The sequence below is a fragment of the Fusarium fujikuroi genome, chromosome FFUJ_chr09 (assembly GCF_900079805.1).
Source record: "Fusarium fujikuroi IMI 58289 draft genome, chromosome FFUJ_chr09".
Taxonomy (NCBI): domain Eukaryota; kingdom Fungi; phylum Ascomycota; class Sordariomycetes; order Hypocreales; family Nectriaceae; genus Fusarium; species Fusarium fujikuroi.
In genome coordinates this window covers 1009011-1022768 of record NC_036630.1, presented here as the reverse complement: position 1 = coordinate 1022768, position 13758 = coordinate 1009011, and the positions used below count along the sequence as shown (strand labels likewise).

The 13758-nt window shown below is 47.4% G+C and overlaps 7 protein-coding genes; 6 read left to right on the top strand and 1 right to left on the bottom strand.

Moving 5' to 3' along the window:
- Window positions 1-423: 423 nt before the first annotated feature.
- Window positions 424-1110, top strand: FFUJ_09839 (uncharacterized protein; the record flags this gene model as incomplete). The annotated part of the gene is made up of 1 exon (XM_023568214.1): window positions 424-1110. The coding sequence occupies one exon, from the start codon at window positions 424-426 to the stop codon at window positions 1108-1110; it is 687 nt and encodes a 228-aa protein (XP_023436127.1).
- A 334-nt stretch (window positions 1111-1444) lies between these two features.
- On the bottom strand, window positions 1445-2460 carry FFUJ_09840 (uncharacterized protein; the record flags this gene model as incomplete). XM_023568213.1 has 3 exons in its annotated part: window positions 1445-1798; window positions 1861-2037; window positions 2095-2460. The coding sequence occupies 3 exons, from the start codon at window positions 2458-2460 to the stop codon at window positions 1445-1447; spliced, it is 897 nt and encodes a 298-aa protein (XP_023436126.1).
- A 747-nt stretch (window positions 2461-3207) lies between these two features.
- On the top strand, window positions 3208-4115 carry FFUJ_09841 (related to novobiocin biosynthesis protein novR; the record flags this gene model as incomplete). XM_023568212.1 has 2 exons in its annotated part: window positions 3208-3424; window positions 3472-4115. 2 exons carry the CDS (start codon window positions 3208-3210, stop codon window positions 4113-4115), a joined length of 861 nt encoding a protein of 286 aa, XP_023436125.1.
- A 365-nt stretch (window positions 4116-4480) lies between these two features.
- On the top strand, window positions 4481-6375 carry FFUJ_09842 (related to triacylglycerol lipase II precursor; the record flags this gene model as incomplete). XM_023568211.1 has 4 exons in its annotated part: window positions 4481-4645; window positions 4696-5209; window positions 5263-6002; window positions 6049-6375. 4 exons carry the CDS (start codon window positions 4481-4483, stop codon window positions 6373-6375), a joined length of 1746 nt encoding a protein of 581 aa, XP_023436124.1.
- Window positions 6376-7014: 639 nt separating this feature from the next.
- On the top strand, window positions 7015-8028 carry FFUJ_09843 (uncharacterized protein; the record flags this gene model as incomplete). Its single annotated transcript, XM_023568210.1, has 1 exon — window positions 7015-8028. The coding sequence occupies one exon, from the start codon at window positions 7015-7017 to the stop codon at window positions 8026-8028; it is 1014 nt and encodes a 337-aa protein (XP_023436123.1).
- A 509-nt stretch (window positions 8029-8537) lies between these two features.
- Window positions 8538-9129, top strand: FFUJ_09844 (uncharacterized protein; the record flags this gene model as incomplete). XM_023568209.1 has 3 exons in its annotated part: window positions 8538-8715; window positions 8771-8937; window positions 8989-9129. 3 exons carry the CDS (start codon window positions 8538-8540, stop codon window positions 9127-9129), a joined length of 486 nt encoding a protein of 161 aa, XP_023436122.1.
- An 808-nt stretch (window positions 9130-9937) lies between these two features.
- FFUJ_09845 (related to putative transmembrane protein) lies at window positions 9938-13637 on the top strand (the record flags this gene model as incomplete). XM_023568207.1 has 3 exons in its annotated part: window positions 9938-10243; window positions 10292-10806; window positions 10853-13637. 3 exons carry the CDS (start codon window positions 9938-9940, stop codon window positions 13635-13637), a joined length of 3606 nt encoding a protein of 1201 aa, XP_023436234.1.
- Between the last annotated feature and the right edge of the window lie 121 nt (window positions 13638-13758).

Genomic DNA, 13758 nt, shown 5'->3' with positions numbered 1-13758 from the left:
CTCTGGGGGTTTCGTTAACCAGTACTGATTTCATAAGTTCTTTGCTTCCGCAGGGTCATATTTGCCATTGATTTGTGTCAGGAGGTGATATGTGAATAGCAAACGAAATACGGAGTAAGGACAAACATATCGAGATATCTCGATCCTCAATTTATATACAATGTACGGAACATATTTATTTAATGGAGCAGGATTGATTGTATTTCATATCTTATTCTCATTAAGACGTCTCATATCGGTTATAGTCTTGAAGGATGACAAGACTGCCCAGACAGGTTTGGCGTGGTGGACACGGAGCCCCTGTTTGATGATTTTGTCAGCCAAAGCGCGATCTAATTTGAATCTCACTCATTTTCCTTCTTCACAATTATCTTTCCAGCCCTATTGGGCTTTTTCTTTACACAACTATCTCTAAGTTTTGCAATGGAATTGATATCATTCCTTGTACAAGTGATCGCCTTCACTCTTTTGGCGACCCTTCCAACTGTAAACGCTTCACCTGCAATCAGCCTCCCTTACCCCTTTGAAGCAGACAAACTCTACGACGTCAAAATCGAGCAAAGAATCGGGCCAGACTCAGAAGTTCGCAAACGGGCAAACGCTTACCGCGTCTATCTCGCGTTGACGCCCCCAGGATGGGGTACAGGGCCTGTGTGTTGGCTCGCAAAAGAAGTAGACATAGACGTGACACAAGTCAACATCACGATTCCTGCAGACGCAGCACCCAACCAATCACGAATTCGACTCTCAACTGCTTTTCTGAAGAAAGGCTCCCCGAGAAGTATGGGCTTTTCTTATAGCGGCAGGACTACCCTTGTTGGAGCGAATGCAACTTGGAGTCAGAAGGAGTTGGACGGGAGGAGCCATATTGACGCAGAAGAAGTTTCTTGTTGGGCTTTTGGATGTGCTAGGACTTGCCAAGAGACCTATTACACTACAAAGGATGAGGAGGATGGGCCGATTGGAACCAAGGCATATGCCTGTATCAAACAGTGTGCAAAGGATCTGAACCCGCGAAGTAACGGGGCGGCAAATGGGATGTCGATGTCGAGGTTATTGGCTGTGGCTGTAATGATTGGGCTCGTTCATGTGGTTGCGGGCGTGCTTTAAAGGTGTCTAAGAAGGAACAGTAGAGCATTTGAAAATTCAGCATGTTTAGTGTTTATTAATATCAAAGAAAATATACTAAAGTCTTCGAGAGTTGCATCGAATCAGACTAATTTTAGCCTTATTTTTAAACTTATTCTTAAAACCTCGCAGTATGTTATGAGCATGCCAACTTATAAAGGCTAGATCTGTCCTATAGAGAATTTGAATTTTGCTCTCTACGGGAGGTTGGTAGCAATTCACAATTAATAAACATACGCTTGCTATGAAACGAAATGATAGTTGTTTCGAAGTATGATCCTACACTAAGGTAGTCTCTCTTCTTCAGAGATGTCCCCTATTTCTTATACAAGCTACGGAGAGCATCAACCAATTCTACCTTTCCTCTCACGGTATTCTCATCATACACAAAGTTCTTTGCAATAAGACCGTCCGCCAAGCCGCAGGTAGTCATCTCCTTGAACTCCTCAGCATAAAATTCAGGAACAATTTGTTTCCAGTAGTCGAGCAGCTGGTCCTTCTCAACAAGCTTCAGCTCGTATTTCTTGCCTGTGATTTCTTCGACTGCCTCCTTCAGGTCAAGGGAACCGTAAGCCCTTGGTCCAAAAACATTAAAATAGTGAGGGCTGGGCTTGGCTGTCTCGGCTAAGAGGGCGTCGGCGCAGTTTTCGGCTACGTCCTTGAGACCGACCTTAAATATAAGTCAGTATGATTTTCTTCATGTTCCTTGCAGGCATCGAAGGATTTACATACCATGGGGATTTTGTAGTCGATAGGAGTGACCCAGGAGTAGATAGTTGGGTTCTCCTCCTTTGCAGCATCGAGGAGATGAGCCCAGTCTTCGTGGAAGTAGGTAGGCCTGACTATCGAGACTTCTGGAACAGAGTCCTTGAGAAGTTCGTCAGAAATGTAGTTTACTCTGAGGACTCCCTAAAAAGAACTGTTGTTAGTTTTCTGCAGAAACTTTCAAATGAATAGGAGACATACAATGCCACTTGAGTTATGAGCTCCAATAGCAGAAAGAATCAACAATCTCTGGATATTTCCCTTCTGAAGGGCTTTCTTCACATTCGTACCAGCTCGAGTTGCCCAATCACCGGTGTCAGTTCCATCGTAGGTAGGAGGTGGGATGTAGAAGACTGTGTTTGAGCCTGTAAAATCAAGGCTATCACCGTCTCCAATGTCGCCCTTGACAGCTTCGAAATTCGAATGCTTGAGAAACTCAGGAGGGGCTTTGGAAGTATCTCGATAGACGGCACGAATAGTCGGTTTACTTTCAGACTCTAGAAGAACGCGGATGGTCTCTCGACCAGCCTTGGTAGAGGCAGGAATGACAGTGATATGACGAGACATACTGGCGGAGAGTTGGTGGAGTTGTAAACTGAGTCTGTGAATCTGAAGCTTGACTTATGATGATGACTTCAACTCTTCAACCGAGATCAAGACCTTATATACAAATTCACTTACCTTCAAGTCAAGTACGAGATCCATGTCAGATTACAAATATTGAAGCGGACTTGCGGCGCAACATAGTCTGAGGGAGCGCCATGATCATCCGTGTCTTGGCAATATATTAGATAATTTGAAGCTCGAAAGTCCGCTCATCAATACAGGCGGACCTTGAGAGTCCGAAAGACCGAAAGACCGCCTTGTTAAAACTTGGCTTTGTGGATCTCGGATAAGCATGATCTGACCATGTTGACGATCATTTTCCGCCGGCTTACAAATATTCGCATCCCGCGGGTGCCCTTCGTTCTTAATCTGTTAAAGCGTGGTGTAAGTATATTTTGTGAGATATTGCATGTCGTTTTATATCAGAATTGCATGAGAAGAAACAAAGAAGAGGGATGTATTTTCTTGGAATTTTTTGTTGGTTGCTGTGATCAAAGAGATATCTCGTCTGTTCCTCAACATCAACCCAACGCTTCGGATAACCAATTCGTCAATCCATCAACCACCAATCATGAAGCATATCAATTCGCCATCAAGCATCACTGGCGGTCAACCCCGCATCAGTTCAGATATAATTAAGATCAATCTAGCTCTATCATTTGTCTCATGTTCGACTGTTCGACTCATTATTATTTCTAACCAGTGAAAATGTCGCCATCTGCCACCACAGCTAGCCCAACAGGCCAATCCATCCTAAACACAGCAAAGGCCCAAGATGGCAAAGTGAAACGCATCCACAAGATTCCAGAGTTTCCCACCAAAGAAGCTACGAGACAATGGCAACTGGGACAAATGGCTGCAGCATTTCGTGTGTTTGCCAAACTTGGCTATGCTGATGGAAGCAGTGGCCATATTAGTTTGAGAGGTTTGCAGCAACATGTCGATGCTTTGCTGTCAGACTAACAAGGGTAGATCCTGTTGAGCCAGAAACCTTCTGGATCAATCCATATGGGGTTCACTTCGGATTATTGACCGTCTCTGATATGGTTCACATTGATGAGAATGGCAATCGTATCGGAGGTGCAGAGAAGCCTGTTAACACAGCTGGGTTCATCATTCACGCAGCCATTCACAAGCGCCGTCCAGACATCAACGCTGCTTGTCATCTTCACAGTCCATACGGCCGGGCCTGGTCAACCTTCGGCAAGCCTATCGAGATGATCAATCAAGACAGCTGTATGTTCTACAATGATCTTGCAGTCTATGCCAATTTCGGGGGAGTCGTTTTCGCCAAGGAAGAAGGCAATAGGCTTGCTGATGCTCTTGGAGCTACTAAGAAGAACATTATTTTGCAGAATCACGGCCTTCTCACTTCGGGGAGCACCATTGGTGAAGCAGCTGCGTTCTTCATCGCCTTGGAGCGAGCATGTCAAGCACAATTGCTTGTAGAAGCTGCTGTGGCTCCCAACGGATCTCAGCTCAAGAAGTCTATCGTGAGTGATGAGGAGGCGCAGTATACAAAAGACAACACAGGAAGTCCTGAGGCGATGTATATGCAGTTTGAGCCCGAGTATCAGATGCTTCTCAAGGAGTCGAAGGGTGATTTCTTGCAATAATGAATAAATCGTTGCAGAATCAAAGAAAAATGCTGTCAATTAAACAAAATTGAAACTCTGACGATATGCTGGGCATTGGCACAGTATCTTGGCTTTGCTCCAATTCGTCTCCGGGCAGACGGCCCTATGGCTAAATCCTCCGGCATTACTTAACGGTCCGCCATCACCTACAGCCTATGACACTATAAAGCACGAGTTGCTCTCAGCTTCCCACCGGGCGATGTATTAGCAACTCGACTTACACCACCTGGCTCCCATCATCGGATATTTCTGTATGCGTCAATAGAGATCTGGACTATAAGAACGTTGATCTCCCTTTAAATAATATAATCTCCCGTCATATTAGTATCTAGTCAGTTGCCATGATGCGCTTCGTCGGTAATATGTTTCTTATCGACGCTGCCTGGGCCCTGTTACATCCACCACAGACAACGTCTGTTCCTCTCGCTACGGTTAGAAACGGCACATACGCTGGAGTATACAATCCTCAATATGACCAAGACTACTTCCTTGGTGTTCCATTTGCTCAGGTATCTCTCGAATTTACCCTCGTTACCACGGCCGGCTGATTCCTATGCAGCCACCAGTACGTTTCTCCATAGCTCAAGGACTCAATACAACATGGGATGGTATCCGAACAGCACATGAACATCCGGTCCATTGCTATGGCTACGGATATGATCAAGATGGCTTCGACCAGTCTGAAGATTGTCTTTATCTAAATATTGTACGACCAGCAGGTCTTGACAATGATGGCCTTCCAGTCGCTGCTTGGTTTCATGGAGGAGGTCTAGAAATGGGTGGTGCTGCGGACCCGCGATACAACCTTTCCTTCATTGTTGAGCAGAGTGTTGCCCTGGGGAAACCAGTCATCGGTGTTGGTCTCAATTATCGCCTCTCAGCATTCGGGTTCCTGGTGGGTAAAGAAGCCATGAAAGAAGGAGTCACAAATCTCGGATTTCGTGATCAAAGACTGGCACTAAGATGGATCAACGAGAACATTGCATCATTTGGAGGCGATCCCAAAAAAGTGACCATCTTTGGGGAGAGCTCCGGGGCGGAAAGCGTCGCTGCTCAAGTATTTGCCTACAATGGTAAGTCCACAAGCCTTTCAACCCGAGATGATCTCTCTGACCACTTATACAAGGACGCAACGATGGCCTTTTCAGGGGAGCCATGGGGCAATCTGGCTTCGGTGCACCCCTTGGCCGATATCCTGGTGGCTTCAATGCGACAGAAGCTACACAGAATACTTATGACAATTTGGTCAGCTCGGTCCCATCGTGTGAGAAACTGACCGGATCAGAATCGACTCTAGACTGCCTACGTAGAGCGCCCATAGAGGAGGTTGACATAGCATTGCGATCCGGCACTGCTCAGAGGTGGGCTCCTGTCTTGGATGGTGACTTCTTTGCGGATTATACCACGAACCAATTGTCCAGTGGACAGTTCCTCAAGATCCCAATTCTGATAGGAGCTAATACAGATGAAGGGACATCTTTTGGTTTTAGGGGCGTTGACAACGATGAAGATTTAAGAGCGGGGATCAAAGCCATGATGATTCCAAACGAAGTGGAGGAGACTACTGGAAAGATCCGAGATGCACTGGTCGATGAGCTACTGGAGCTCTATCCCAACGACCAAAGCATCGGCATCCCACCCTTGGAGATCTGGCCACACATTATTCAGCCAGGCGATGGTTACGCTGAGGATCTCGGACTTCAATATCGTAGAGTTAACGCAATATCCGGGGATTTTATCATGCACTACCAACGGCGTCGTGCCAACGAGGCTTGGGCAAAGCATGGCATACCCAGTTATGCATATCGCTTTAATATCATGCCAAACGGACACCGGCCGCAGGGTGGAGTGGGACATTTTCAAGAAGTAAGACCATGAGATCTATATCAGTAAAGATAGCTAACCTTTTCAGGTCGCTTTTGTGTTCCATAACATCAATGGTGATGGATACGATACTAATCCATTTGGGGGTAATGGAACATACCCAGCGGATGCTAAAGCCATGTCCAAGACGATCAGCACTGCTTGGATCAACTTCATCAACGGGCTTGACCCTAATGGAGATTCAGGGCCGGAACTATTCAATGGTAACAAGTGGCCTATCTATGAACCGTCTCATGGTCCCAATGGTAAGGGTGTGGTCTTCAACATCAATGGAACGCATATTGAAGTGGATAATTGGAGAGCTGGAGGTATAGAGTGGATGGCGGAGCATGCTTTGACAGTTTTTGGAAACTAGAAGCTTCCCCGATACTCAACAGAGAATTATATAGGGGGCTTATTGTTATTTATCTTCTCTTTACTTAATTTATACTCAACACATTGTTCACCATGAAAGCTAGGAATATCCAGGCGTATCACTTCATCGCGTATCTATTGGCACATCTTATGCACGGCATACTAGAACTATGAAGATTTCATTATTATAAGGGCAAGGGGAAAAGAAAACTTGGGCCATTTATTCTAAATTTAGGGGAGTCTTTACTAAGTTTTATCTTAATATCCTCTTCTAAAGTCTCATGTGTTCTTGCTCCCTATGGAGGGTCAGAATGCTCTCCTCAACGAGGCGTCAGTTAGCGTTACATCCAATGTATGAAGCCCTGATAAGATTAGTTGATATCTACTTTCAACAGTGGAACGAGTACCATACTCTTCTAAATAGATATATCGAAACTTGTCTAACTTGGATGAGAGTATGTTCAAGTGAGTAGCATCGGTTGAGATGAGTGTGTGGTGTTGGTGGTGAAGCTAAACTCTATGACTGACGCAAGCGTAGACTCGTACTTCCCGCCACCTTCATTCGTCTTCAACTTGCAACCTCCACGATCACATAACATGATTATCTCTTTTCCAGGATATAATCAACACCGCCTCGGACATGGCAACAGGAGTTAGCCACGATCTCACTACTCAATCATCTCCAGAAAAGCTCTTACATATTGGCACTGGCTGCTGTGGGAGTGTCTGGGCTGACGCAGACTCGTCAAAAGACAACGGCACTCCCTCCTGCATCAAAAGAGAAGACGGAGACCCGCACAGATCCATTACAAACGAACACTTCATACATCAGCTTGTTGTTCAATCTCTTCAACTAAATCCACAACATGCAAGAAACTTCCGAATACCTCTCTGCCGTGGATTTCTTAAGAAGGATGATGAGAGCTGGTCTCTGGTCCTCCCCCGACTTCCACCAGGTTCAAAACCTTGTAACGCATTGCTCAGCGAAAAGGTTCAGCCACTCTCGGAAGACGTTAGAAAGCTGTTGGTCTCCAAGTTTGCAAGAGGAGGAAGTGACCAGGATGCTATAATCAACGACAAAAAGAACGAGCACTGCCTCATCCGCCCATATCTTGGTCGCCGAAAGAGGGATTGGGGAGATACGAACCGCAGCACTTTCTTCAGTCTAAGGAACTTCCCACTTCATCTAGACCGAATGATAGAGCTTGGTCTCGATGTGCAAAGCTACGCGAAGGTCATGGCTGAAGGCCTCGCATTTCTTCATTGGGTTGCACGCATTGATGCCAACGACGTTGAATTCGTTCTTGCTCGTTCGCGCTCGACTTCTCACTCACACCCAAACAGCCCATTCGACAAGACTCTCTTTGGGGCGCATTCGATGTGGATTATAGACTTTGATTGCTGCAATCCTGTCACAATGGATGAAAATGGTGCTGCAAACGCTGCTGAGTGTTTTTGGCGAAACGATCCGTATTATCCTCGACCTGGGTCTACGGACACTTCTGATCAGGAGCTTTGGTGTGCTTTCAAGGACCACTATCTAGAGGTGAGCGGGGAGATCTTGAAGAAAGAGGAGCAGTCTGTGAAGGATCTTCCTAAGTTATTGATCGGTATTATCGAGGAGGGGCCAAAGTTCACGAAGGAAAATAGCTAGCAACGGCAATCAAAGAATGAAAAAGCCATTGTTACAGTAACACAGGTTAGGTACCCCAAGATGTGCCCTTCATAATGATTCCTTAAAACTATAAGTGAAGAAAGAGTTTTATGGTAGCATCGATAATCTCTATCTGGGGTGCTCATATTACTCTAGAGTTGCAATAGTTTCAAGCTTCAATTCCAATCTTGCTGACAAATTAGTCAATCAAAGTCTTATTCGTATATACAGATTTGCAGAGCGGTCAGCATTGATATAATAGACACGGAATTCCGATGCTGACGGTAGGATCGTTCTTCCCAGTCGGTGGAACTCCAGGATTGTCGGAGCCCAGAATAGGCAACTAGAGGTCCAATTATACCCATTCGAAGGAAGGGCTGAAACGCGAATTTCATCCGAATTGTCAATTGCTTATGGCCAATTCGTTCTTAAATACCAAGAGTTTCCCTACGACCCCTTCATTAGTATTATTCAAACTTTACGCACGATAGAAACGACTACAACACCCAATGTTTGCTGCATATCTCGAGAAACTCGCCAATGCTGGCGGACCTGAGGTCACCTACGAGGCCGGCTGTCACTGCGGTTATATCGGCCTCTCAGTAGCACTCTCTCCTCCTCTGCCCAAGCATGAGGTCATAAACTGCAATTGTTCTATTTGCCGTCGAGGAGGTTACCTTCTTGTTTGTATGAATTGCTCAAGATTTGTGATCGGACAATGCTGACCCGAATCACTCACTAGATCCCGCGTGTGAGAAAGTGACCTGGCACAACGACTCAGATAAGCGTGTCTCACGATATCAATTCAACACAAAGGCTCGCGATCACATGTTCTGCCCCAAATGCGGTGCCAGCATCGGTATCGACTTTGCGAGGGTATGGCCTGAAGCTCCTCGCTATGGTATCAGTGTGGGTGATATGAAGCACTATCGCAGAACGGACTTTATTGACATTTTACAGGTGCGACAATTTAACAACATCGATCTCGACTCACTTCAATACATGAAACTCGATGGCTTACATACCGCTGAACCAGGAGTTGACTTGTCTGGTCAAGAGATTGGTGCAAAGGCAGATGATGCCCCTGCTTCTAGTTCTTAATTACAGAAGCTGTCAGTTGGATTGGCGTTGGTGGTGGGAAACGGTTTCAGAGGAAGAAAGAGAGCTTGCACCAATTGAAAGATCGAGATCAGCTGAAGTCTTGTTTGGGACCCAAGCTTGGGCAAGCCATTTACGCAAGCTTTTGGTGGTGGGGGTTGGGGATGATCATGCCATGGATGTTGGTGCTTGGGAATTCCCTGTCTGGCTGAACTCTTGTATCTTGATCAGCGATCAGCAGTCTTGGCACGCATGAAACAAGATGATCTGATGAGTTACTGTGATATTGTGATATTGCGCCTATAATTATCTTTCAATTGTCACTGAATAAAGTAGAGATCATCGTCTCTTATGAGATGCTGCTGATAAGGCCATCAACGTCATTCACGGTTAGTGGCGCTCCGGAATTAAGCACCCAGCCACGAGTGCGGGGAGCTCTCCCCTGGGACTGGCCTTGACGCGGCTCTTTTGGCCGCTAAAACTGATCGTCCCGGGGCCAAAGCTCCCTGTATTGGAGCTACGTACTTGCGGATAATCGACGTCATCGACCTTAATCATGCCTTGCACTTGATTGCTTTCCTTGGTTGATTGCGTTTCAAGCAACCATCCCAAAGCGATGAATCAATCGCAATGGGCCAAGTAGTGTTACTTGTGTGACGCTAATGTCAATTCTGGTGTCATATCAATATTTCACTTCTCTCCCTCTTCTCGTCTTCTCCTCCTCTTTTCTCTTTTCTCTCTTCATCGTTATACCCGAGTTGAGGAGCTCAACCACCAGCTTAATTCTCTATCTGCCTTGAGGTTCGCCATCATGTCGCAGTTTGAGCAGCAGCAGATCCCTGCGGCTGGGCAGCATTACAGCGCCCAGAACCGTGTGCCTAATGTTCGCCAGTTCATGGACCAGTTGGATCAGAATAAGAAGGCCCGTGATGCTGAGATTGACGAGCAACTGAAGCAGAACAAGATTCACGGAGAGACAAAGGATCACAAAAATGATAGAGCTGAAGCTCTTCGGAAGCAAAAAGACATCCGCACCGTGCGCGATCCTGTGACAGGAAAGGATGTTGGCATTCGAGATGCCGACATTGATTACAAGGAAGCTGTTGAGAACCCCCAGGTAGGCTCCAATATGACACTAATGAAAAGCAGGGGCTGACGGTTTCAGCTATCAATTCCCAACGAGAACTTAGGAAAGCCTGCCACAATCGCCACCTCGTCGAAACAGTCTGGCGAAGAGTATCGTTACGCCCAAGATGTCACAGCACCTCCTGACCCCGTCCAAGAAGGTGCAACATCAGATGTCCCCATTCGAAGTGAGAAGACATCAGTCGTGTTCTACAAGACTCCTTCTGTCAGCTACGAACCTATGTTCGAGATTCTCGAGCAGCGCAGCAACGTTTTGTGTATCGGTATCTTTGCCGCCATCGTCTTTATTGGAAAGATGTTTGGCGGTCGCCTTCTCGGTCTTATTCCCCTAGGTTTCTGTGTAGCTTCTGGTGTTTTCCTTTGGACAAAAGATTTGATTCGTCAGGGTAGAGATCTCGAATGGTCAAGCGAGCAAGAGCGTGGCGAGACTGCTACCGCAAACTTGATCCCTGAGTCCGTTGAATGGATGAACACCATGCTCGGAGTCATGTGGGGGCTGATCAACCCTGAGATGTTCGCTGGCGTTGCCGATACGTAAGTAAATGTTTTGAGTGGCATGACCTGGTACTAACTACAGCAGTCTCGAAGATGTTATGGCGGCTTCGGTTCCTGGTGTCATTGAGAACGTTCGCGTCGCAGATATCTCCCAGGGTAACAACCCCATTCGCATCCTCAACATGCGTGCTCTTCCGGACTCTCATGTCCAAGACATCAAGGACGAGCAGCACCGACAGAACGAGAAGACTACTGATCCTGAAGAGCTCGCGGCCAATGAGCAAGCTGGCTCGTTCTACAACCTTGAGGTTGCGATCGCCTATCATGCGAAGCCCTCTGGTGCGGATATCGCATCCAAAGCGCGCAACATGGGTATGCAGCTTGTTTTCTACCTGGGTATCAAGGGTCTCTTCGGTGTTCCTTTGCCCATCTGGGTCGAACTTCAAGGCCTTGTTGCGACCGCTCGAATTCGACTCCAATTGACCCCTGACCCTCCCTTCCTCAAGACTCTCACTTTCACGCTTATGGGCATTCCCAAAGTCCAGGCTGGATGTACACCGATGATCGAGAAGGGTGTCAATATTCTCAACCTACCTCTCATCTCCAACTTTGTCAACTGGGCCATTGGTGCTGCCGCTTCAATGTATGTGGCTCCCAAGAGTCTGTCTCTTGATCTTAGCAAGATGCTCCAAGGTGATGATATCAAGAAGGAGACATTGGCTCTTGGTGTCATGTTTGTTCGCATTCACAAAGCTACCGGCCTCAGCAAGCAAGATCAGCGTGGAAGCAAGGGTGGCGGCTCCGATCCTTACATCACCATCAGCTGGAGCAAGTTCTCCAAGCCCCAATTCTGTACTCGTGTTATCCAGGACGATCTCAACCCCGTTTTTGAGGAGAGCGCTGGTCTTTTGGTTACTGCTGATCTTCTCAAGGCTGACGAGCAGCTTTCGGTCGAGCTTTGGGACAGTGATCGATCTTCTGCTGATGATGTCGTTGGCAAGGTCGAGCTCAGCATTCAGAAACTTATTCAGCACCCCGGCAAGATGTTCCCTCAGGTTTCCAAGCTTCGAGGAGTCAAGGCAGACAGCGAAATGCCCGGAGAGCTCCACTGGGAAGTCGGCTTCTTTGGCAAGACACAATTCCGAAAGGCCCTTCGAACCGATGGTCGGGACCTCAATCTCCCCAAGGCGCTCGCGGACAAGCCTGAGCTTCAAGAGAACAAGGGCGCGATCGACACCAAGGAGGAAGATGCTGTCATTCACACCCCTCCTGACCCATTGTGGCCTTCTGGTATTCTCAGCATCGTCGTCCACCAGATTGTTGGCCTAGAATTGGAAAACATCAAGGGCTCCAATGGAAAGCGAAAGGGTAGAGAGTATGAGCCAGCTCGTCCTGAAGCCGGTGAAGTCAAGGAAGAGCAGGCCAAGTCTCTCCCCAGCTCTTACTGCACCATCCTTCTTAACGACGACCTTGTTTACAAGACCCGAACAAAGGTTGTTTCCTCTCAACCCATCTTCAACGCTGGAACCGAAAAGTTCATTCGAGATTGGCGTTCTGCTATTGTTACCGTTGCAGTCCGTGACTCCCGCAACCGCCAACATGACCCTCTTATTGGTGTTGTCCCTCTCAAGGTCACAGATATCCTTCAAACCAGCAGCGAGTCTACCAGGTGGTACCCTCTCGACGGAGGCATCGGCTTTGGTCGCATTCGTATCTCTTTGTTGTTCCGTTCCGTTGAGCTTCGACTTCCCCCTCCCCAATTGGGTTGGGATATTGGTACCTTTGAGTTCGTGTCTGACTCCATCACCACCACTGGCTATGCTCCTTCGAACCACGCCAAGATTCGCTTCCGTACTGGAGGCTCATCCGCCAGTATTGGAAAAAGCTCATCCTCTCGTGAGGCTGACGGCATGTCATTCAACATCAGTGGTGCCGATGGAAACCAACGTGTTCGCTTACCGGTTCGACATCGCTACAGCTCGCCCATCTTCATGGAATTCTACCCAAGTGGAAAGCGAAACCCCGATGCCTATGCTGTTCTCTGGCTCCTGGAGCTTGTTGATGGTGAAGAGACTGACTTTGATATCCCTGTTTGGAAGTGCAACCACAGCGTGCGACTTTCTCAGAACTACATTACCGAAGAAAATTACAAGTCTGTTCCCGATATCGAGATGGAGCAGGTTGGTAGAGTTCGGTTCCGAGCTCGATTTTCTGCTGGAACGGATTCCGATCATATCAAGTTTGCCAGCACAAACGACGACCGTGAAACAATCGAGGCTTGGGAAGCTTGCTACGCAGAGGGTGTGCGTCAGCAGGATGTTGAGACGGAGGTTCCTCCTGTGATCCAGAAACTTCACGAAGAGTCTCTGACTCATGGCCGTGACGTTCTCGCGCAAGCCGACGAGAAGCAGAAGCAGAAGTGGCTTGCCAAGGACGGCACCGATTGGAGCGGTGCATTTGGCGAAGATCCTTCTGTGTTGATGCGCAAGAAGAGCAACAGCGAGTCCAGCGAGGAATACGACGACTTTGATGAGGATGACTCCGATCCTGATCTTGGTATTCAAGATGCCGACACTGAGCCCACAGATCCCTCTGAGAACGGGCGCCCTTCAGTTGATACAACCGGCACCAACGCAACGAGCGCTACGAACAGTTCCCAGGCTAGCTCCAACAGTAAGAACCCCATCAAGAAGATTAAGTCATACCGATCCGACAGCCGCGATATGCATCGCAAACATCGAGGTCTTATGCAATGGCGACCCATGCGCAACGTGCAGTTTGCCAAGGACGAAGCCAAGTTTGCAGTTCGAAAGGTAGCTAAGCTTGGAGCCCTAGATGGCCGAAAGCCTGACGTCGAGACTGAGGTTTAATACATCAAAATTTTCTTTGTGTTTAAGAGGCGATGATGGTTGGAAAGGCTATTGGTAAACGGATGAGATTGATGATGGCACGATTGGAGTTTTACTGATTACGACTGTCTTGTATAAATAC